The sequence below is a fragment of the Schistocerca cancellata genome, chromosome 5 (genome assembly GCF_023864275.1).
Source record: "Schistocerca cancellata isolate TAMUIC-IGC-003103 chromosome 5, iqSchCanc2.1, whole genome shotgun sequence".
NCBI classification, from domain to species: domain Eukaryota; kingdom Metazoa; phylum Arthropoda; class Insecta; order Orthoptera; family Acrididae; genus Schistocerca; species Schistocerca cancellata.
Genome location: NC_064630.1, coordinates 225,885,350 through 225,911,245, shown reverse-complemented (window position 1 = coordinate 225,911,245; position 25,896 = coordinate 225,885,350). Strand labels below are relative to the sequence as shown.

The following is a 25,896-nucleotide window of genomic DNA, read 5'->3' as shown; positions in this document are numbered from 1 at the left end:
AATGTAGGTTTGCCTTTCCTTAACCTACCTCCTAAGATAAATATTAGGGTCAGTATTGCCCTGTATCTTCCTACATTTGTCTGGAATCCAAACAGATCTTCACCGAGGTTGGCTTCTACCAGTTTTTCCATTCCTCTGTAAAGAATTCATGTTCGAATTTTGCAAATATGACTTTATAAACCCATAGTCCATTAATACTCACACCTATCAGCACCTGCTTCCTTTGGAATTGGAATTATTACAGTCTTTTAGCACTCTGAGGCTATTCTTAGAATGAATAAATGATTTAAGTTGGATTTATTTCTGAGGAAACCATTTTGGTAGATAGCAATGCATTTTACAGTTATTGGCATCAGGCCCGTTAATAGGCACATTGATAGGATATTATGAGTGACATCCAGTAAAGCAACTCCTCTGTTGGTACGCCACACAAGGGGATCATTCTACATACATATAGGATATATAATTGCTGTTTTCCAGTTGCAAGTATAGTTTTTGTCTTCCACATTGTTTCTATTAAAGACTTTCAGTACAAACTTTACTAGCTTTGCAAAATATTTGATCGTGGGTGGCTTTGTGTAATGTGTTTGTCAAAGAAGGTGCATGCTTAACTTGTCTGAGAGAAAGTTTAATTGATGGCAGATTTAACAAGATGGCAAGCATTTGTGCTGATGTTTCACCATGCATGTCTAACGAAAGAGTGTTTTTATTACAATTTGTCTCTCTGTATCTTACGTTTCCACAGTATTGAAACTACAATCAAGGAGAAAAACATAGTAGCACTGGCAGTTTGTTCTACATCTACCTCCACACTCTGCAAAGCACAATGAGCTGCACGACAAAGGGTATGTCTCAAAGTACCGGTTATTAGGGTTTCTTCCTGTTCCATTCACATATGGTGCACAGGATGAATGATTGTTTGAATGCCTCTGCGTGTGCAGTAATTATTCTTACCTCATCCTCATGATCTCTATATGTACGATACATAGGGGGTTGTAGTATATTCCTAGAATCATCATTTAAACCTGATTCTCAAAACATTCTTGGGATAGTTTACGTCTCTCTTCAAGAGTCTTCCAGTTCAGTTCCTTCAGTATCTCTGTGAGACTCCCCCACAGATCAAACAAATCTGTGACCATTCGTACTGCCTTTCTCTGTATAGATTCAATGTCATCTGTTAGTCCTATTTGGTACGGGTCCGATACACCTGAGCAATATTCTAGAACTGGTTGCATGAGTGATTTGTAAGCAATCTCCTTTGTAGACTGATTGCACTTCCCCGTTGTTCTACAAATAAACTGAAATCTACTGTCTGCTTTACCCATAAATGAACCTATGATATCATTCCATTTCAATCACTACAAAGTGTGACACACAGGTGTTTCCATGAGTTGGCTGATACCAACAGTCACTTATTGATATTACAGTCTTATGGTACCACATTTTTTTTTTCTTTTTGTGAAGTGCACAATTTTACATTTCTTAACATTTTACACAAGTTACCAATCTTTGCATCAATTTGAAATCCTATCAAGATCTGACTGAATATTTATGCAGCTTCTTTCAAGCAGTACTTCATCACAGATAACTGCATCAGCTGTAAAAAGTCTGATGTTAATATTGTCTGCAAGGTCATTGATATACAGCTTGAAGAGCGAGGTTTCCAGTACATTTCCCTGGCACACACAGAAAGTTACTTCTACATCTGATGATGACTCTCTAGCCAAGATAACATGCTGCGTCCTCCCTGCCAAAAACTCCTCAATCCAGTCACAAATTTCACTTGATGCTCCATATGATCGTAGTTTTGACAATAAGCAAAGACGTGTACCGAGTCAATTGCTTTTCAGAAATCAAGAAACACTGCATCTATCTGACTGTCTTGATCCAAGGCTTTCAGTACATAATGTGAGAAAAGTGCAAGTTAGGTTTCACATGATTAATATATATGGAATCCATGCTTGTTGGCATTGAGGAGGTCATTCTGTTCAAGATAACTAATCATGTTTGAGATTAGAATATAATCTAAGATTCTACAAGAAATTGGTGTCAAGGATGTTGGACATTAGTTTTGTGCATTACTTCTACTACCCTTCTAGTAGATTTTTTTCAAGAACGGGGCAAGCTTCCTGTTCAAGGGACCTAATGACAGATATAGTCAGAAGAGGGTTTAAGTAAGGTGCAAAGTCAGTATAGAAACTGGTAGGGATTTCATTGGGCCCTACCAAAATGGTAGAGCCATTTTGTCTTTCCCAGACATGTATTGTGCAGGAAGAGGTAAAAAAAAAAAAGACGAGTGCTGAAGTTCTCTGATTCTTCCATGGACAGTCTCTTCAATTTCCCGCAATATGGTAATTTAATGAATGGGTACACAGTAGAAGGAGAATAAATGTTCACATACTTGTGTCTTTTTCAATGTGATGGAAAAGTAACTCAGCTATTAAAAATCAGACTCTCCATTGGGAGAAAGTTGACACAGTGATCAGATTCTAAGCATTGTTTTTCCTTTACCAGCTTTTCATGGGTATATTTCTCTCTCAATTTCAACCATATCCTGGACCAACATGTTTTCTTTTTCTCATTTATACATTGTGCTAAAACCAATGCAAGAAAGGCTCTGTTTGCATTGGTAGCAATTTCCACTAGTGTCAAAATACTTCACAATGCGAACAGTGTCTGCTTCAAAAGTGAGGCTAACTTGGCAAAGTTTGTTGGTATGTTTGCAGGCTTATTTGACAGACCCATGGATACAAAAGAGCAAATTTGACAAACAAGTTTGATTGTTTACGGTGCATTTAGCAAACAACCACAATGGCGAAGGAAGTAAGGGCTTAATTAATTAAATGTCATGATCAGTTTTCATTGTTTAGAAGGGCCAAAAGAGCAACCCGTCACTTTCCCAAAAATGATGTTTTACAACTCAACTAACACAAGACAATAACAATTACAGTTATGAATTACACATATGCTATTGCACTTAAACGACTTTAAGAAAACTTCGAGCAAAGGCAACAATAGTAAATAAATGTTTAAAACTTAGGTATTCATTAATCTGTGAAAAATTATTCAGATTTTTCAATTCATAAATTTGGAAGTTCCAGAGAAATAAAGATCTTCCAGTGAACATGTCAGAGACAAACAGGCACACGAACAAGTGCTGGATAGTTTGTCGCTCTCTGCACACTCAAAGATTGGCTGGCCCCAAGGAGAATCTGTCTTGCCATACACATTTTTGTTCTTCTTGCCTGCTCCTTAATGTAAGGGAATTCCCAATTTTCAAAACCCAATTTCCACCAGATGCTTGGCTCCTATAGGACAGATCATGTTCTGTCAGTTGTTGAGTCTTTGAGTCTAGCTCACCATACATGGAGTCTAGGCACATTACTGAACCTGCAAAGCAATATTATTTACGCACAGTCTTTTACTAGGGGGAGGTGGGCAAGGTGGCGGGGGGGGGGGGGGGGGGGGGGGGAGGGGAGGGAGGACCTGTTTATTTCTATAAAACTCCAAGTGAGAATGAAGTTGGGAGGTTTTCAGTTATGAAGAAAGGAAAGGCAGCAATAATACGAAAATAACAGAGAAAGTGCCACCAACATCAATCTATTTGTGCATTACAAAGCTGCCTTTCTTACAATGTCACAAATGTTACATTGGCTGCCTCAAAGTATATATTCTAAGGGTTCAGATGAGAATAATGTCTTACAGTTCCCCTAATGCTAAGAAAAGCTCATAATATCAATAAAGAAATTTTACCAATTATTCTATGGCAAGAAATGTTATCATTGATTAACCAGGTTCTATTCTTATCTTAGTCACAAATCTGCTAGCATGAAAGGGTTGGGATGTTTGGAGGAAGAGACCAAACAGCAAGGACATCGGTCTCATCGGATTAGGGAAGGACGAGGAAGGAAGACGGCCATGCCCTTTCAAAGGAACCATCCCAGAATTTGCCTGGAGCGATTTAGGGAAATCACGGAAAACCTAAATCAGGATGGCCGGATGGGGGATTGAACTGTCATCCTCCCAAATGTGAGTCCAGTGTGCTAACCACTGCGCCACCTCGCTCGGTGCTGCTAGCATGAAAGATGATTGCAATATTAATAATGACTTTGCTACTCAAAGCTTAAGTTGTTATCAATTTAAACCCTTTCAGCTAGTCGTCTCAGCATGCCGCGCAATTTTTCCTGAGAGATGGGACCGTGACACCCTCCCACGATTCAGCCTGTACACCAATAAACAGTTAATACCAAATTACACGACCTACTTCGTGTACCGTATTTACTCGAATGTAAGCTACACTTTTTTTCCGGTTTTTGTAATCCAAAAAACCGTCTGTGGCTTAGAATCGAGTGCAAAGTAGGCGGAAGTTCTGAAAAATGTTGGTAGGTGCCGACACAACTAACTTCTGCCGTTGAATATATGTAGCACTACACAGGTATGCTTTGCAGGCACATAGATAAATACTGGTGCCAAAACCTCTGAGTCAGTAAATAAATTTAAAAAAAGGTGGAAGACGAGCTTTTTTTTCTCCGCCCCGAGTTTCGACCACTGCATTTTCATACATTATCCAACAAAGTAAATACAAATTCCATATTGTTCATCTTCGAATGTAGCAGCATTTCAATGTACTACGAAAATCCGACTGGCAAGACTGTTTGGGATGTTTGTCAATATGGCCAACTCTAAATTCTGAATTTTTCCTACCTATGAGAAGAGATGGTTGCTAGTTGGAACTTTTATGAATTGTGAATCACATGCAGTATTCTCTTCACCATAAGAATAATACGAATATAAACATTTTGCCATGTATTCTTTCGTGTTTGCTGCTATCTCATTTAAATCCTGTCTGCCTAATAAACTACGAAACTAGTGTGGGACAACAGCAAACACGGAAGAATATACGTATCATGTCATGTTTATATTCATATTATTCTTATGCCTAATAGTGATACAGTCAGAAATGAAGCACGGAAATTGACTAGATTTTTAAATCTAAGAAGACTATAATTTCTGTGCAGAATGTAATGTACAAAAGAGGCGTCTGCAAAGATTTTTAAATGGCGAAAAATTTTAGCTAAACTCTCATTCAGAACATCATCTATCATACGCAGTCTATTTTTTGGTTCTTGTTGATCATTATCAAAGAAAGCAGCAGTGTAAGTAACAACAAATAGCAGTCTCTTGCCATTGTTTCGCTAACGAGACAATTCCTCTCTTTTTTTTATCGTAAGCGGCGGTATCACACACAAAACCAAGCCATGCCGCGAGCGGCGACAGGTCGTAAACACACATTATCGGAATGCGACAAATAATGCATGAGACAGTACAATAACGCATTTTCAGTTTAGAGTGATGTAAACACCTATAACAAAGAGAACAGCACTTATCAGATCAAAGAAAAATAAGCAATCGATTCAAACCAGACGAAGCACATGAAAAAGGAAGGGTACCCGTATAAATACGAACGGAGCCCCTGACGCATAGCAATGGCTACCTGGTAAAGCTTAACTGCTAAGCTTACGACTCGAACCAAACTACTGTAGCTGTATCGTCATTCATTCAACCTAAATTGTGTCTCATATTACAATGGACCAACTTTGTTTCGATTTGGAGGTGCAGCCTAAAACTTTTCTCTCCCTTGATTTCGAGTCTCATTTTTCAGGTGCGGCTTAGATTCAAGTGCGGCTTAGATTCGAGTAAATACGGTATTTTGCCAATCTGACCATTACAGCCACTGGGGAAAAGTTCTGAGGAGGTAAAACACAACCTGTAATGCTCTGTCAGAATACTTGGTACCTGGATAATTCCCTTACACTGCATCCCTCAAAGACACAAGCCAGTACCTTCCATTTTCGCCCAAAACTAGCAAGTCAACAGCTGACTATAAGCTTAAATCACTCACACATACAGATCCAGAATCGGTTATCAATGCACAAACATAACTGTTAGAAGACTCATAAATACTGCAGCAAGAAATTACATGTTGAGAAAATAGGCTAAAGCAAATTGGGGGCTAGGTGAAAGGCACAAAGAACCTTGGCCTAGGCACTCTGCTTCTTCATGGCAGAATATGCTTTCTCACTGAGGTCCAGATCTGTACATGCCAAAAAGGTCAGTTTAAGTTCAAATGGCCATACCTACTAATAATTGGTTGAATGAAATATCTACCACTGGATAACCTATACAAAGCAGCTGGAGTTATGGACTTCACGTCCTGAAGAGCTGGTCAGTAACACACTGGGAAGCTTAAAAGTCTGCCTTCAATGAATGTCACACCTTATTTGGCAATTCCTGCTGACCTGTAAAACTTACATTCTACAAGAGATCCTTGAACAAAGAACTTACCAAATCTCCAAAATCACTAATTTTCACTACAGGAGATAGCCAGTGGAGATAATTTGTTGAAGGGTTCTGGCAACGTGTCCTGGTGCTGCCTGTCTATTCCACCCACTGCCTTCACCATTTTCACATCATAACACTCTCGATGTATTTTTGCTAGCAATACATCCCATGCAGCACTCAGTTGGAAACCTCTATCCCTGTCGACAAAACCATCATGGACCAATATTGCCACCGTCTCTTCGATGATAGAGTCCCAGAACCTGTTCACCTGGCACAACACCTCTGTCCATTCAGAAGATATGGGTCCACGATGATCTTGGAAACTGGGATAGCTGTTTCCAGCTGAGCCCTGAATGGGATGTAGCACTAACAAGAATATGTCAAGAGCCCTCTAATGTGAAAGTGGTAAACACAGTGGATGGAATACATACGCAGCACCAGGATGCAACGCCAAGAACCTCGAACACACTGGGAGTGCCTAGACAAAATCACCTGAAGATGACAAGCAGGAAACATTGCTGCAGAATCATGCCTTGACTCAGCCGATAACTCAAGAAGACTTCAATATCAAAATTCCTTGAGAAAGCCTTCATTATCATAAAGACGTAATATTTAGCATCAGCTTTAAGAGTAGGTCTGGAGCTCTTTTAAATATAGTCTTAAGAACACACTTAGATTTAGAAAAATATATTTTATTTTCAAACTGTACAGCATTAGCCTTGTGTTAGAAAAATATTATTTTCAGATATCCATATATAATCTCACTGAACAGTACAGTATAGTACATGTTTGTAACATAAAATTTTTATTGTACTTATATAATATAAATAATGATTTGTACCAGCAGGGTCATTTTGCACTCTTCCATGTTAAAAACCAAACTGATTCTCAGTCACTTCCAACAGTTTACAAATTCACATTTGCACAAGAAAAGTATTTTTATATTATTTGTTGCTTGGCATAGTAAAATAGCAAAACTGAGTGTAAAACAAATCACATATAATAAGAAAATGTAGCTTGTAATATTCTCAAGCCATGTTCATCCATAACATAAACTCTTGATCGGTCAATGGTACATACTAGCACAATGTGTCCTTTTATGGGCATATTCTTAATGCTTGAGTGATGCTATTGTCAATTTATTTCCATTCATCACAAAGACATGCCCACTTGGTACAAATGTAGTCATGATCATTTCATGTCGCATTAAGTATCAAGATTTTTAATTATAAATTACTAAAGTGCATTCTACTATTTTTGTTGTCTGGTATGGCTTCATATTCCTTACATGACGAAACACTGTTTACATTTGATGGATGCAAACATAACTTCTGTGTGTTTCGACAAATCAGAAAAGTAGTCTGCAATATGTCAAAAATAAACTAATATAGTGAATCTTTTGTTAATGAAAGTAAGACATGTTAATCACATTTAGAACCTTAAGGCACTACAAGAACACTTCTGACAAATACTACTGATAACTACATTGCAAACATTTTACACTAAGGCTTAAACATAATAGCTTCTATCTCAGAGTATTCTTAAAACAGCTCGAATGAGTCATGCAAATATGATCACAGTATCTGTGGTTATGTGAAACATATCTCCATCACCTAGAAGCAAACATTTAAAAAAATAATCAAATTCTAAAAGAAAAGAGAACTCAACTTTTGCACTTTTTATAACTGTCTTGTTGAAGACACAAAACAGTCTCACATAACATGAACTTTTATATGATGATTTTGTTACATAAGTAATTAACAATTGTCATTCAAGGGTTCTATTAAATCTACAGTGTCAGAATAGATAACATTTATCCAGCTAAAAAATTTACTATCTCCAACAAATTGTACCTTTAAGTTGATTTACAGCTGCCATCTAATGAATAGCTACAGTACACAACATACCAGAGACTCTATAGAAGAGACATTTTCAGTCAGTTCTTCAACTTTGTGAGATGAAAAAATTATTTGTCACAAGTTCAACTTATATGCTTGGTAACTCTAATAATGTGTGAGGTATGAATCACTAGATCCTGTCAATATACTTTACTTCAGCATCAAGAATTTAAGTATTCAGCATGGAATACCTTGTACAGTGTTCTACTGCTGCTTTCACACATATAAAGAAAATTTAGCACATATGCCATTTTTTAAACACACACAGACATGCCACTTTATTGCTTTATTATCAAAAGGATTTTATATTCACCAACTAAATGTGTGTCTTGGGCAAAAAAGGAGCTGTGGAGCCCACAAGTTATATTCAAAAGACAGGCATATGCAGGCTGTAGTAGTTATTGTATTATTTGGAGACAGCAGTTAATATATTTTTATCACTTGGTTTTGAAGTTTAGCTACATTAGTATGAAAATAACACTAAACAGCTATGCAACTATTGCAGATGATGCCATCATATTAACTCCACAAGTTCCATCTCCACGATACACTCGATAATAGCCCTAGAAAGAAAATGCATTTTAGAAACAAATTAAAAAGCATAACTCCTTGACAATAAATTACTGGTACTGTATCTTTAAAACAGTGTTTGAGTCAGGAGTTAAAATATGTTTTAAGGTGAATTACACAAAGAATTATTACGTGCTTGAGCCTAAACAAAATTATTTTAGGATAGTCATCATACAAGTAAAAGCCATTCTATTATGAGAGATACAAAAACCATGAGAATGAATGAAACTTATTTGAGACTTACAACTCTAGAACTCTTGTAACAATTTCAAGCAAACCTGTTATACACAAGAGCTTGTACTATGTATTAGGGGGTAATTGCCATTGAAAGCAAGGGATTCCCAGTACCTCTATTTGTGGAAAAGTGGTGAAATGTAAGCACCAACACTAGAATCAAATCTATTAAGTACTGTGGAATGGATCTGAGGTCACCATGTTCACCCCATGGGCAGTTTTATGTTGCTTGCTCTTGGGTGGGTTCAAATAAGGTTTTATTTATCCATGTAACTGGAGAGGAAACTAAAAATATTGTATATAATCAAGTTAAATTAGTATTATGGTGAATTTGTGAATGATGTTACTATATAATTTGTATAGGATATTTATGCTTTTGAAAAAGTGTAAATAAATCATGTTTTTACATTATAGGCAGATTTCATTCCTTTTCATACATAACAGTAAGATCTGGATACATATGTAAATGGGCAACAGTTTCAAATAATTAACAAAAGATTAGATATAGTAATTAAAAACACTTATCATGAGACAATCTGCTGCTGACTTTTGGAACTAAGTGGTGAGAACATTTGATTTCCAGTGAGTAATCACTTGTCACTAGTTATGAAATGCAAACTCAACATCTGAAACACACCCTTCCAAAACAGTGAAGCAGCTTTTCTGTTTATGCGGTGGAATGCATTAAAATGGAGTTGTATGAGAATCAGAAAAGAAGATGACATTATTAATATATCACTAGATGGAATGGTGTTCGAACAGATTCAGTCGTTCCAGTATTTGGGAAACTTGATAACTTCCAGCAGGATTTGTAAAGAGGAAATGAAACACATTATCTCCATGGGAAAGGCACCTTTTGGGAGAGTGAAAGGCGTGCTGACAGCCGGAAGCATCCCCATTACACTCAGGAAGGAGTTCACCAAATGCGTGTGGAGAGTGTTGTCTTATGCTTCTGAAATGTGGACAGTCAGACAGAAAGAACAAATGTGTGTAGAAAGTTTTGAAATATGGTCATGGAGAAGAATGGAGAATGCGAATTAGATCAACAGAATGAGAAATGAGGATGTGCTGAGCAAGGCATGAGAGAAGAGGAACTTCATGAGAACGATACAGAAGAGGAAAACATCTTTGATGGGAATCATATTAGACAGGAATTATCTACTACAGAAAAGCGAAAGGAAAGAGAGAGAGAGAGAGAGAGAGAGAGAGAGAGAGAGAGAGAGAAAGAGGAAGAGGAAGAGGAAGAGGAAGAAGAAGAAGAAGAAGAAGAAGATTTAGAATGCTAACAGATGTCAAGAGAGGAAAAAATTACAAGCAAATGAAGGAAGATGCCCAGGACAGAGAGAAATCGAGGATGTCCAGTTGATACCAGTCTGAGGGCAGAGTTACTGAAAGAAGAGAAGTTGTATGTTATGAACAATCATGCACAAATGGAACATATATTTTGAACTGGAGGCAGATGGGGTTTTAGTGTGCTATCACCAACAAGGTTGTTAGTCACGCCACAGACTCAGACTGAGGAAAGACGAGTACAGTTATTGGCTGCATCGTTTTCAGGTAAATCACAATAGTGTTCCACAGTGCTCAATCATGGGCTCATGTCTATTCTTCCTCAGTGTTACTGATCCACCATTTTATTTGAATCAGGAGACAGGAATAGTCCTCTTTGTAGATGCTACAAACATTATTGTCAAGTAGCAGCATCAGTAGGGAAACAGTGAAATATGTTTTTGTTTTGGTCTTACACAAATAGGCTAGCTTTAAACTTGACACAAAACTGGATGAGGCATGTCTTTCAGTAAAGAATAGCACATCTCCTACTAAGGAGTGCATCACCAAAAATATTAGGGTATAAATTTTTAATGTACTTGGTAGTGTATATTTGTGGAAACTCAGAAGAAGAAGAAGAAGAAGACTAAGGAGGAGGAGGAGGAGGAGGAGGAGGGGGGGGGGGGGGCAGAGGGGCGGGGAGAGAGAGAGAGAGAGAGAGAGAGAGAGAGAGAGAGAGAATAGGTTGCTGGTTCAGACCTTTTTGCCAAATGAATAACTGCTAACTTTGGGGATATAAAAATCAGTATGTTAACATCATATCTGAATACTTTAATTTACTGAAGTCCTACTGGATAATATCATGGAATAACTCCTCACGCAGTCAAAAAGTATTCATTACACAAAAGAAAGTTATTAGAATGATTTGTGGTGATCACGTACATTTTGTAGCCATATGTTTATGCAATTGGAAATTAAAACAGGGAAAATTTAATAAATTATGAAATTTACTGTCAATAATTTCTTACAGTTTGAAAGCAGTTTGGAAGACAATGCTAGAAGAAAAAAGGATCTACACAGTCAATTTAACTTTGGCAAAGAATGTCAGCCCTTGGCACCTGCAGGAAACAGTGGCCACGTGTGAGTGAGTTGCGCTTGATTGAATGTGTGTGTCTTTTCTACTTCTGATGACGGACATAGTCTGAAAGCTGAGTATTTTCATCATGCCTATCTGTGACTCAGTGCCTACTCTATGTTGTGACTAGGAATTTATCCTTCCTACAATACTGTTTGGCATAAAAAATGTGTGAAATATACAGTTATGAAACTCTCTGACAATATGCCTATACAAATAAAATGTCTGATGACAGACAGCAGAATAGTGTTCAAATACTGATTAAATCAGTTTCTTTTATACTATAGAAGAATTTTTGAATAGAATAAGTAATCAATTACAAATCTGTAAGTGTCAAGAAAGTAACCGTATACTCATACTTTTTAACTGTCTCTGCTATTGTCTGCATTTATTGAAAATATGGTCTATGGAACAAATTAACTAACTATCCATCCAAGCATACACATTAAGTAATTTAGGGGACCCACACTAAACATTAATCTGCTAGGTCAGTTGAGGAATTGGACCCAATCCTCGAGAATGCAACTCTACCAGTGCGTTAACCATTGTGTCACGTCACTGGAGGTATATGGGAGCAATTATACAGTGATTTATCATCATTCAAAATACAACTTTATTCACACTTAACTTACAAATTGTAGAACTTACATAACACCTTTAATTACAAATGCAGAGGTGCTGTTTAATGATTCCCAGGGGTGTGGTGCCAGTGTGAAGGACAGATAAATGGAGTGTCGAGAGAATAGTGAGAGAAGGAAAAATTGATGTGGATGAATTACAAAGGTACAACTAAGAGGGTAAGGATGATATGAAAACAGGAGGGTGGAAATAGTAAAGGAAGAGGAGTGGCAGTAAAAGCAGTGTGCAGTAGGGGAAATTCCAGAGGTTGCGGGAATGAAGATGGGGAATATTAGAAAAATATCAGCTTTCAGACAAATTACTTCTTCAGAAATAGAACTCTCACAGCCCCATGGTTGATGTCTCTGAGCACTAAGCCCCAACAGCTAAATCCCAATCCAACAGTTGGAGTCAGGTTTTGGTGCCCAGAGACAGTGGCTGTGTGTGTGTGTGTGTGTGGTTTTTTTTTTTTTTGTGAGTGTGTGTGTGTGTGTGTGTGAGAATGTGTGAGTGTTCTATTTCTGAAAAAGGACTTAGTCCAAAATCTGATATATTTCTAGTGTTCCTTTTTCTTTTTTATGTTTTTCTGCAACTCAACACCTCCTCTACGGGGTGACTGGCAATCTATCCTTTCCATTCTATTCTGGACTTTCCTTTGTTTGAATATGCTGGAGAGAATATTCTCACAAAAGAAACTGTTTCTGCAGTGGACCCACAAAGCAATGGTGCAAAACAGCCATTAAAAGTCAACCATATCATGCTGAGAAGCATACTCTACCCCTTCCTCAGGATCTCTGTGGATTTCCTCAGAATCTCTGTGGATTTCTGTTATTACTACACGAGCCCCTGTAAGTATTCGTAGTTGGCCTGAGGTTGAAACAACTGAAGAAAGTAGATGTGGAAAATACAGTATATGTGAAAAGGAAAGAAACTGGAGCTTATGCATTGGGGAAAAATAAGAGTTAGCGAGTACTAAACTTGATTATTGACAATTTACAATCCTGTTACATAATACCAGAGGGAGCACTCCAATAGCTACTAACTTAAAAGCATTGGGTGAGGAGAAATATTTTGCTTTATCTTCATTCTTATCATTACTTTCTTAAAACAAAAAAGTACATAAATTCAATTATTGATACATGCTATTATGCTGCAAATGTTCCATTTAATTTCTGAGTCTAATTTCCTCCATTGAAAAATAACCTTTTAATTTTGAAGTTTTTTTCCCCTTTTTCTTTTCCCATGGAATCAAAATATTCCTGGAGCCCATTGGCACCATAACTATGTGAGTGGCAGCAGACTTTCTCATAATGAAACATTTGACCACGCATTCACTTTAACGAGATCACAACTGCTTACATTTCAGATGGCTATTCTCAGTCTGTCTCCGACCTCACACCTAAGACACACAAAAACAATTCAAGACCCTGGATAATGGCACTGATAACTTCTGACACGAGCATGTGGGATTCTCCATCTTCCTTCACACTTCTCATTAACCATCTGTTGCAGCACACACACATTATACATACTGTTAGGTCTGACAACTAGGTCATAACAGACCCACTGATGGAGTGAACATATATAAAATTGTTTCTAATTGGACCATTCACTCCAAGTGCTCAACTTCTCTTGTTAGGTTTTTTGTATCAAAATTTGTGCTTATCGTACAAAGACCTTTGTTGAAAGTTTCCATTTACGAGAGAGTGACATACTGCGGCAATATAGTCTACAGTAGTTGAGGTATGTTGAAACAAGTTTATGACAGCAGTGATCTCTTTTTTTTTTTTTTTTTTTTTTTTTGTGGTTTTAGGGCGCACAACTTCAATGGTCATTAGCGCCCTGACTACTCTAAAAATGCACCGCGAGGCACAAGTGGACAACAACTAAAAGGTAAAACACGCTAAAAGAGACTGACAGGCATAGGATTAAAAAACAACATCAAATGTCCTTAGCGAGGTTTGTCAAAGTGATAAAACTAAGAACACGAGCAGCTGCTCGTGGGTCATCCGCTAAAACGGCATCGAAAGTATTAGGCAGGTTACGATCAAGGCGCAGTTGGTTAAGATCGGGACAGGACATTAAAATGTGTCTAACTGTCAGCAAGTGCCCACATGGGCAGAACGGCGCCGGCGCAGCCGTCAGCAGATGGCGATGGCTGAACCGGCAGTGTCCAATCCTTAACCTTGCTAAAACGACCTCCTCCCGCCGAGAAGGGCGTGAGGAGGACGTCCAAGCCACGGGAAGAGGTTTTAAGGCCCGAAGCTTGTTGTCGGTAAGTGCAGCCCAATCGGCATGCCACAGCGACACAACGCGCCGACAAATGACCCTGCTAAAATCGGACGAAGGGACACAACAAGAAGCTGTCCGAGGCTGGAGGACCGCAGCCTTGGCCGCGGCATCTGCAGCTTCGTTCCCAGGGATACCGACATGGCCAGGAACCTACATAAAGCTAACCGGCGGACCGACGTCCACCAGCCGCTGAAGAGAGCGTTGGATCCGGTGTACGAAAGGGTGAACCGGGTACGGATCACTGAGGCTCTGGATGGCGCTCAGGGAATCTGAGCAGATGACATAAGCAGAATGTCGGTGGCGGCAGATGTAAAGAACAGCCTGGTAGAGGGCAAAGAGCTCAGCTGTGAAGACCGAACAATGATCATGGAGCCGGTATTGGAAACTTTGTGCCCCGACTATAAAGGAGCACCCGACCCCGTCATTGGTCTTAGAGCCATCTGTATAAATGTAAGTCATGTTGATGAACTTCGAACGAAGTTCCAAAAAACGGGAGTGGTAGACCGAACTGGGGGTGACCTCTTTTGGGAGCCAGCTGAGGTCAAGGTGAACGCGGACCTGAGCCTGGAGCCAAGGTGGCGTGTGGCTCTCGCCCACTCGAAAGGTTGCAGGGAGTGAAAAATTAAGGTGTTGAAGGAGGCGACGAAAGCGAACTCCAGGGGGTAGCAGGGCAGAGACATACAACCTATATTGACGGTCAAGAGAGTCGTCAAAAAAGCAACGATAAGACGGATGGTCGGGCATTGACAGTAGCCGACAGGCATACCGACAAAGCAGTATATCGCGCCGGTAAGTGAGTGGCAATTCGCCAGCGTCAGCATGAAGACTCTCTACGGGACTGGTATAAAATGCTCCAATCGCAAGTCGTAAACCCCGATGTTGTATGGAGTTGAGGCGGCGTAAGATGGATGGCCGTGCAGAGGAGTATACGAAGCTCCCATAATCCAGCTTGGAGCGGACGATCGACCGATATAGACGAAGTAGGACGGTTCGATCCGCACCCCACGACATACCACTGAGAACACGGAGGACATTTAAAGAACGGGTACAACGGGCGGCCAAATATGACACATGTGGAGACCAGCTAAGTTTCCTGTCAAAGGTAAGGCCTAAAAATTTGGTTGTCTCCACGATTGGGAGAGCAACGGGACCAAGTCGTAAGGACGGTGGGAGAAACTCTTTGTAGCGCCAGAAGTTAATACAGACCGTCTTCTCGGCAGAAAAACGGAAGCCATTGGCGACACTCCAGGAGTAAAGACGGTCAAGAGAACGCTGAAGACAGCGCTCCAGGACACGTGTACGCTGCGCGCTGCAATAGATGGTAAAATCGTCCACAAAAAGGGAGCCTGATACATCAGCTGGGAGGCAATCCATTATTGGATTGATCGCGATGGCGAACAGAGCGACGCTCAAAACTGAGCCCTGTGGCACCCCATTCTCCTGGCGAAAGGTGTCTGACAGGACAGAACCCACACGTACCCTGAACTGTCGATCCATTAAAAAGGAACGAATAAAAAGAGGGAGGCGACCGCGAAGGCCCCATGTATGCATGGTGCGGAGAATGCCTGCCCTCCAACGGGTGTCGTAAGCCTTCTCCAGATCAAAGAACACAGCCGCGGTCGGGCGCTTCCGCAAGAAGTTATTCATAATGAAGGTCGACAAGGTAACCAGATGGTCAACAGCAGAGCGGCGCCTACGAAATCCACATTGGACATTGGTAAGTAGGCGTTGAGACTCAAGCAGCCAAACCAATCGAGAGTTAACCATTCGCTCCATCACTTTACAGACACAGCTGGTAAGCGAGATAGGTCGATAACTGGAAGGCAAGTGCTTGTCCTTCCCCGGCTTAGGAATCGGGACAACAATAGACTCGCACCAGCATGCGGGAACATGTCCCTCAATCCAGATGCGATTGTATGTACGAAGAAGAAAACCTTTACCCGCAGGAGAAAGGTTCTTCAGCATCTGAACATGAATAGAATCAGGCCCGGGAGCGGAGGACCGTGATCGGCCAAGTGCGGTTTCGAGTTCCCGCATGGTGAATGGGGCATTATAACTTTCACAATTCGAGGAGCGGAAGTCAGGTGGCCTAGCCTCCTCTGCCTGTTTGCGGGGGAGGAAGGCAGGGTGGTAATGAGCGGAGCTCGAAACCTCGGCGAAAAAGCGGCCGAAGGCATTGGAGACAGCCTCAGGGGCCACAAGGACTTCATTCGCGACCTTCAAGCCAGAAACTGGGGAGTGGACCTTAGTGCCAGATAGCCGGCGCAGGCTACCCCAGACAACAGAAGAAGGGGTAAAACTGTTGAAGGTGCTTGTGAAAGCAGCCCAGCTGGCTTTCTTGCTTTCGTTAATAATACGACGACACTGAGCACGTAATCGTTTATAATTAATACAATTCGCCACTGTAGGGTGGCGTTTAAAGGTGCGTAAAGCACGTCGACGAGCACGTAAAGCGTCTCTACATGCTGCGGTCCACCAGGGGACCGGTACGCGACGTGGAGAAGAAGTAGGGTGAGGGATGGAATATTCAGCAGCAGCGAGAATGACTTCCGTGAGGTGTGCGACCTGACGATCGCAGCTTGTGAAGGTTTGATCCTGAAAGGTCGCCCTGGAAGAAAAGAGCCCCCAGTCTGCCTTGGAGATGGTCCAACTAGAGGAGCACGGAGAGGGAGTATGATGCAGGAGATTGATAACACACGGGAAGTGGTCGCTCGAATATGTATCAGCAAGTGCATACCACTCAAACCGGCGTGCAAGTTGGGGAGTACATATAGAGAGGTCTAAATGGGAATAGGTATGAGATGTGTCCGAAAGAAAAGTAGGGGCGCCAGTATTAAGGCAGACAAGATTGAGCTGGTTGAAAAGGTCTGCTAACAAGGAGCCCCTCGGGCAGGAGGCTGGAGAACCCCAAAGGGGATGGTGGGCATTGAAGTCTCCAGTTAACAAAAACGGTGCAGGTAGCTGAGCAATAAGTTGCATCATGTCTGCCCTGGTAACGGCAGATGACGAGGGAGTGTAAACGGTACAAAAGGAAAACGTAAAAGTGGGGAGAGTAATGCGGATGGCGACTGCCTGCAGGCCGGTGTGCAATGTGATGGGATCGTAGTAAATATCATCCCGGACCAGCAACATAACCCCTCCATGAGCTGGGATTCCTACCACAGGGGGTAGGTCAAAACGCACAGAGGTGTAGTGTGCCAAGGCAATGTGATCGCATGGGCGTAGCTTCGTTTCCTGGAGGGCTACGACGAGCGGACGATGCAAGCGGAGCAGCAACTTCAAGTCCTCTCGGTTGGAGCGAATGCTGCGAATATTCCAGTGAATAAGTGCCATCGTAAGAAAAGGAAGATGAGAGAAGGGGTCACCTCGAAGGCCGCTTAGGGCCTGGCTTCGAGCGAGCACTGCCGCCGCTATCAGTAGGCGGACAGTCATCGTCCATGGGGTCTATAGGGTCATCGGCCATCTCGGGAGGATGGCCGGGAGGGGGAGCTTCCTCCGCCGGTGAACGGCCAGATGTACGGCTACCGGCGGTGCGGCCAGGCGAAACGGATGACGGCCTGGGGCGGCAACCGCTGGGTGGCGCAGGAGAAGAGATGCGCCGTGGCGGAGAAGGAGAACTGTGCTTCCTATGCGCCTTTTTGGAAGGACGTTTGGTGGAAGTACCGGTCGAAGGCTGGGAGGTCGAGGGACGGAGGAAGTCTGCACGGGATGGTTCCTTCTTGAAGGACCGTGCATCTGACTTTGGGGTCGTCGACTTAGCAGAAGCTGAGGAAGTGGCTGGTGTCTGTGGTGTGATGGGAGGAAGAGGAGACGTCGACCGCGCGATCTTAGCACTGGCCGAACGGACGGCCGTGGTGCTGAAGGTCAGATCGCATGTCTGGGTTGCGACCTCCCGGGTAGTCCGAGGAGAGGCGAGGACAGTACTATATTTCCCCGCTGGGAGCAGCGTGGGCTTCCTACTAGCCAATAGCTTGCGAGCAGCCGAGGTGGACACTTTCTCTTTGACACGAATTTCTTGGATGCAACGTTCGTCCTTATAGACAGGACAGTCGCGGGAGGATGCGGCATGGTCACCCTGACAGTTCACACAATGAGGAGACGGAGGTGGACAGTCACCCTCATGGGCATCCCTGCCACAAGTGACACATTTAGCCGCATTGGAACAAGACTGTCTAGTGTGATTGAAACGCTGACACTGGTAGCAGCGCGTAGGTGTCGGGACATAGGGGCGAACAGAAATAACCTCGTAGCCCGCCTTGATGCGCGATGGCAGCTTAACACTATCGAAGGTCAAGAAGAGTGTCCGGGTCGGTACAAGGTCGTTGTTGACCTTTTTCATGACCCGATGGACAGCCGTCACGCCCTGCTCAGCGAGGAAAGATTGAAGCTCCTCGTCAGTCAATCCGTCGAGGGAGCTAGTATACACTACACCACGAGACGAATTCAAAGTACGGTGGGCCTCCACCCGGACAGGGAACGTGTACAGGAGGGTGGCCCGAAGCAGTTTTTGTGCCTGAAAGGCACTCTCAGTTTCTAGTAATAAGGTGCCGTTACGCAACCTGGTACAAGATTTGACAGATCCGGCTATGGCATCAACGCCCTTCTGAATAACAAAAGGGTTGACAGAGGAAAAATCCTTTCCGTCCTCAGTGCGAGAAACTACGAGGAACTGTGGGGCAGGCGGTAGTACTTTTGTCACTGTTGGCTGGTCACGTTTCCGTTTTTGGGTCGAAGTCGAAAGCGATGGAGTAGAATCCATTGCGGAGGAATCCCCCATGATTGCCAGCGTCTCCGATGGCGCGCTCCTTCCTTGTGGGGACCCTCTCAGAGGGCACTCCCGCCTTAGGTGAATGTTTACACCTCAGGTCACACCTCCCGAGAAACAGACGGAGGGACCAATCGGCATGGTCAGAAGGTATCAGCTCAGGCAATCACCCCTCCCCGGGCCTGGCCTTTACCAGGGGGTACGCGCGTGCCTTACATGTCTACCCAGGGCGGGGACTTACGCGTTACCCCGTCACCGGCTACGCGTGCGAACGCGTGGGTCGGCCTTCAGACACGCACAGGGAGGAAGGAAGAGGAGGAAAAAGAAGAGAGAGAGGGAGAAGGAGGACAGACTGTCTCAAACGCCAAGGCGGAGACCAGAGAAGGCAAGGAGAAGGCAATGAGAAGGCAAGGAGAAGGAGGCAATGAGAAGGCAAGGAGAAAAAGGCAATGAGAAGGCAAGGAGAAAAAGGCAATGAGAAGGCAAGGAGAAAAAGGCAATGAGAAGGCAAGGAGAAAGGCAATGAGAAGGCAAGGAGAAAGGCAATGAGAAGGCAAGGAGAAAAAGGCAATGAGAAGGCAAGGAGAAAAAGGCAATGAGAAGGCAAGGAGAAGTCAAGGGAAAGAGTAAGGAAGACAGTGAGGTGGAGAAGAGCAAAGAAAGGGACCAACAAAAGGAAGGAAGAGACGAGAAGTGAAAAACCAAAAAGACCACGATTATAGGTCGTGAAACCGTCCGTCTCCGGACGCAGGTGCTAACTACTCCCGTGAGGGGGATGGACTCCTTTTAGTCGCCTCTTACGACAGGCAGGAATACCTCGGGCCTATTCTAATCCCCGGACCCGCAGGGGGGACAGCAGTGATCTGTTGCCCATGATGTACACCACTACACTGAACTGCGTGTCATATGAAGCAAGTTACTAAACTTTGTTATCTACAAGTACCACACAAAAATATAAATACATGTACACAAATTACTGCAATGTGACAACTTTATAAATATGAATTGAGACTACAATTACTGGATTTAAACTAAAATTCATCTACAAGGAAATGTAAACTGGAGTGACAGGAACAAAAGATGTCACTACCATTGAAAGAACCATTTTCTTAAAAATAAAAGAGGCTGTGAGGCAAGACACCACAACACAAATTTTCCATGCAGACAATACCTGTTCGCCCCAGCTGTCCCCCCAGCTGTTCTTAATGATCCAGAACGGGAGTGTCTTTTTGAATAGTGGATATTCTGTAAAAGTAAAACATTTAGTATAATTTAGAAGTTGTTCATAATACATTACCTTCTCCCCCCAGAATGTACCCCAACTGTTTTTTATTATCCAATATGGGAGCAGCTTGTGACGAAAATAAGTTTCTGTAAAACCAAAAGAATTCATGCAGTGATTTGAAATACATTCCTACAGTTCATTAAAATTAACAGGGTAGTACACAAACAGAATTTCTGGCACATTCTGTGTAGTTTTAGTCAGTAGAAAGCATGCGTTACTCAAATTCAAATGTCATACATTAAAATCTCTCAAAGTTTTACCACTTACGAAATGTAAAAATTTCACCTGTGATATGTTTATTCTAGCTTTATCATTTTGGTGCAAAGTCCAACAGTCACTTAAATACAGAAGAGCAACTGCAGACATCATGAAACCATTAACATATTTCAATAAAAGACAAAGAAAGACTGAAATTAGAACAAAACACTGTGCTGTTATATACAGATATGGGGGAGAGGTGGTATAGAAAAACGGGAGTGGGGTAAGATGGGGAGGGGAAAAACATAGGCCAAGGGGGAGGATAACAGCCTACTTTGTATCTACTTGTGTTTTCTGTGGTTATTCATGTAAAACTAGTAATTTAAAAAACATTGGCAAGAACGCAAATTATTAAAGTTATATAATTTTTTTAAAAATTTAAAAATTTCTTAAATTTAAAAAGTTAATAAGAAATATTAAAGGCTTGTGCAAATGCCAGCGATTGTCATATCTCAAAATCATAAAAAATATACAGACCTTTTATACATCTAATTTAAAATTAAAAGCAAATTTTCTAAAAATTTGTTGTACTAAAGCAAATGCTTATATTAAACCACATACATACATATAACTAAAGGACTGACATCAAGATGATTAACATGTTATAAGAATATGTATCTTTAACTAAACAAACAAGCACAAAAAGGTCATTATTTAAAAAATTGCACTCATTACCCATATGACGAAAGGAAGGCAAACAACCACCAACAAAACTGTTAAAATTAAATTACAATAAAATAAAATGAAATTAGGACAGTAATGCTCTCTGTTGGACTGTTTGTAGTGTTGCATTGCTGTACCTAAACCACTTCTGTGTTCACTTCCATGTTTTCAGTAGCATGTGGTAGGCTCAGCATAGGCGCCTCATCGCATGTAGTAGCTGCCACTTCTTTCCAAAGTCTGCTCTTGTAGATTTCACTTGTGGATCAGATCACTGAAAATGCTGAAAAAGGAACTCCAGGAGGAACCATTCTGATAGTTCAGCAGATTTACAGGATCCTGCATTCTGTGTGTCTGAATTTCAAGTTCTTCAAAAATATCTAGTGTCTGCCTCCCATCACCTCTTAATAAGATTTCTTTGTGGGCATTTAATAGCATATCTAAACCCAACCAAAGGTCACAAAGGCTGTGTTATTACTATGGAGAAATCAATGTCCTTTAAATCAAGTCTCAAAATCTTGTTCTGCCTGCTCTATGTATATTTTTTTGCCATTACTACACTTGATCTAGTATACTTCCAAACTTGTAAATGGATCCTTGTTATTATCAGTGTTGTGGTGGTGTTGTATTTTACGTGGTTTTTCTGCTCAGAAACATATGTGAACTCCGCTGTTATGAAAATATTTTGCAAATTTGACAAAGAGCTGATGTAATAATTCACTGACCCACACCATATTTACCCGAGCAGAAAAAGAGGTTCTTCGCAAAAATTTTATTTTTAACATAATATAATCAAAATTACAAACTGTTTTATTGATATAAAATATTTCCCTAAGAAAGTTAACATTCTAAGTATTCTTAACTTATATCATTTATTGATTTCTACATTTTGATGATAAAAGGAGAAATAAAATAAACAAAAAGAAAGGGTTTACCTTAATTTTTATTTTCGCTTCCTTTTTTGCTTACAATCTTTGTGGTATAAATAGTTTTAATCTTTCACGTCATACTGTCATCATCACTGGTATTGCTATCTTCATTTTGTTTGTAGACCTACTGGCTGCCTCGGATATTATGACATATGCTGAGCCAACCATAGCATTGGATATGCAGCACTTTTTCAATCCTTTCATAATACATTTGCTTGAGGTTCTGACCCAGGCAGTAAGGATCCAACAGCTCAGCATGGGTACTGAGGGTTTCCTTAACATCTCTATTGGGGTGACAGTATGGTCTCCTTGAAAAAAGCCACTCAATGTAAAGCTGTCACAGGTGAACCTTAAAAGGTCTTTCCACAACAACATCCATTACTTGATGTTGTGAGGTCGTGCCATCAGGAATTATTACTGGGTGTTGTTCTTTGTTATCAAATCTTTAACTTCCCACGTGAGGTGTCCCCCGAAAGAATCCAGCATCTTCAAAACAACTTTCAATCACTCTAGCATCTGGTCATTTTTCATCCATCCCTTTTCTGGGCATCTAAAGATAATGCCCTGCTAACAATTTTTCTTTCGGTATCCCTTTCCAGTGAAGAATCACGTATTGGGGGGAGCTTCCTTTCCATCCGCTAGTGCACCCAGGATTACAGTTATACTGGACTTTTCTCTGCCATTACACTGTTATAGGAATACTTTTAATGCCCTTCACATTGACAATAACATTTGATGACATATCAAGATAAAGAGATGTCTGATTGGTAATGCCCATATGACATGGTGTAGACAGTCGAATGATTAGAGCAATTAAGTTAGTTAAAATTTGAAGGAATATTGGGAGCCAGAAGTCATACGTGTGTTACATTCTGTTTCACAGTTGACTGGTATGATATCGCGATGTTAGTGGGTCGGCAGAGTGCTTAGTTAGCAACACGAAGGAGAATGCTATGTCACCGAACAGCTTGCTGCACACCAGGGTGTCAACATCGAGGATGGTAATTGGGTGAGTTACGCCAGCCGAGCAACATCAGAACATTCCACTGACCTACTGGAGATGGAGAACCGCAGACGTCAGGGCAGAAAACCGTATTTAAGGACCGGCAGCCAGCTTGTCATCATCGTCCGTCATAAGACATTGGAGTGACATGGAGCCTGTGTCACTTAGTGGCGCCACCAGTTCAGAGTGGTTCCTGTCATAACAGTCATCATAATAGTCTTGGTCGTAATGTACATTGTCACCTACAAGGTACCAGAGTGACGCTGTTGCTGTAAATATCATCGGACACTGTCAACAAGCAGTCGCCTGTCGTGGGGCTACACTGAGGTAAAGCACTATCACCGTTGTTCTAGGATGTTGCCTCCACAAACACCATGACCCTGACTCACTGACACCAGACAGCCAAAGCTGGGGATGGTTGCTGAGACATGGCACTGACCTGTTTTGCTGGCACGACCCTCCGTCACCACCACAACAGAGGCCCGAGCCGCATGGTTTCAGCCACTGCTAGTTTCATTCCCAGTAATTTACGTTGTGCTCTCAGATTCCTATCTGGCCACACTCTCAGAAATCGCTACATATTCCGAAAAAAATGGTGAATTATTTGTGACAAGAAGTAGTATAAATGTCACTGTCAGTCATTTCACGCACACTAAATTTCATCTTTCATTTCTTACACACGTGGAAGTCACGAAATCAGAGATAATCGTTACTAAGAAAGTGCACTTTACATGTAAATTACAACGAATATTTCAGAAAAATTCTTAACTCTGATGTTTAAAGAAGTCTCAGAATGTGTTGCAAACACGAAGAAGAAAAAAAATATTTTCACATCCAGTGGTATACGAACCTACGCCCTTCACGGCGGCAGTCCGTCACCTTACAAACTTCACAACAACAACTCGCAAGCTGTCGGCATTTTATTTTATGTAATTCCATTCAAGGGAGATGCAGGCTGATTTTGTTGCTGAATGATGCAGGCGTAAGCCGTAAATGCGTGAGAGTTTGGAAGATTTCCTCTCTCAGACTTAACAAAATTCCTTTGCATAGTTGCTTAAAAGTTCTAAACACATTTTGATAATTAATAAGTAAACCATTTGTGGAAAAGAGTACACAATATCACTAGTAATTTCAGCTAACACTCATGTAATATACATAAGCAGAGCCGATGTCTTGATGTTTAATATTCCTTAAACTCTTAACTGCATAAAAATAACAGGTATTTTGAGAGAATATTGACCAAAAATGTTTCTTTTTTATGTTGTAATTATTCACAGTACCAACCTAACCTAACCATATTTCTAACAAAGGAAAATAGTCTATTATGAACTCACTTTCCAACTGGACGCATCCTGTGGTCATTCTTTAGTAACACAATTACTAAATCCAAAGCTAAAACCGCTCAATATGTTTAAAATAACAAATTACAGGTGTAAATAAACCACAGCTAACTGAACGACAGGGCCATACCGAAATTCAGAACATCTCTGTACAGTTGTCGAAAAATCAGTGGGAGGACCATTTGGTAACAGGTCTCAGAAGCTTACTGAATAGGAAATTCGGAAAAAAACCGAAAATGAGGTGACTACCAAGACTAACCTACTGTACCAATTGGTATGAATGATATAGAATAGGCCCCCAGTAAGAGAGAGGCATGCAAGACAGCAGTGGCAGACTTTTTTCTGACCGGGCTCTGTGGGTGATAAGTTATGTAAGATGTTGTTGGATACCAGTTCTCAGGTATCAGTTACAACTTACATATAGGTTAAGCGCACCACACTGGACATTAAATAGCATGGGTGGGGTGGTGAAGTTCCAAGTGGGAGAGGTTATTTTCCACGAGGATGCAGAAGTTCTTCTCGTGGTTAGCGGTAGGTAAGACGTGATTCACAGACTTGATTTCCTGGTTGCACATTGTGCCATAATTGACCTGGAATGGCATATGATAGAACTGAATGCAACTTTGCTTCAGCTAAGCTCTGCAGCCAGAATACCTTCACTGTCGCAAGGTCTACCCCATGGCCAGGAGAAGCCAATTAAGCTGCTTAGAAGGTCTCTTAGGATCAATTCACAGGACGGCTTACAGAAAAGGTAGTCCGGACTGATGTAATTCACCTGCCAGGGAACTCACTGTGTATCACAGAACCTTTGGCAGATAAAGTACTAGATGCAGTTAGTTGTTTTGTACGACATAGCATACTGTGCATTCAGAAGGTAGACTGCATGAGGGTAGTGAATGTCAGTATTGATAATTTTGGCCCCGAGGAAGTGAAGTTGTCACAGAGTACCCTGGTTGCGAATTTAAAAGTGTTAGATGAGGATGAGGATGAACAGAAAATTACACAATGCCAGGAGGGTCTGTCAACTAGTCTACACTAAAGAGTAAGGTAGCACATGTGGAAGCACAGGACAGAGCATTAGTGGAAAAACCGTTGAGTGAGTACATGGAATTATTTAAATCCACCAGATCCATTACCCGCAGTGCCACTTGTCTAACACTAAATTCCTACTGGAAGTGAAGCACCTGCCTGCAAATGGCTGTATTGAGTTCCAAGGCATTTACAGCTGATTATGGAAGAGTTTATAGAGCAGCAACTTAGAGATGACATCATAGAGCCTAGTTGTAATCCTTGGTCTG

The 25,896-nt window shown here is 41.4% G+C and overlaps 1 protein-coding gene across 2 annotated transcripts in view; it reads right to left on the bottom strand.

Moving 5' to 3' along the window:
• Positions 1–7,018: 7,018 nt before the first annotated feature.
• The window catches only part of LOC126187817 (uncharacterized), a 256,419-nt gene continuing 237,541 nt past the window's right edge, over positions 7,019–25,896 (bottom strand). Inside the window, exons 25-26 of one of the 2 annotated variants that reach the window (XM_049929105.1) lie at positions 20,421–20,494; positions 7,019–8,803 (exon numbers count right to left, since the gene is read on the bottom strand). In XM_049929105.1, coding sequence (XP_049785062.1) covers positions 8,729–8,803; positions 20,421–20,494 — 149 coding nt within the window. In that variant the 3' untranslated portion in view covers positions 7,019–8,728. Of the gene's footprint in view, positions 8,804–20,294; positions 20,369–20,420; positions 20,495–25,896 lie in introns of both variants that reach the window. The other variant, XM_049929104.1, reaches the window with a different exon arrangement.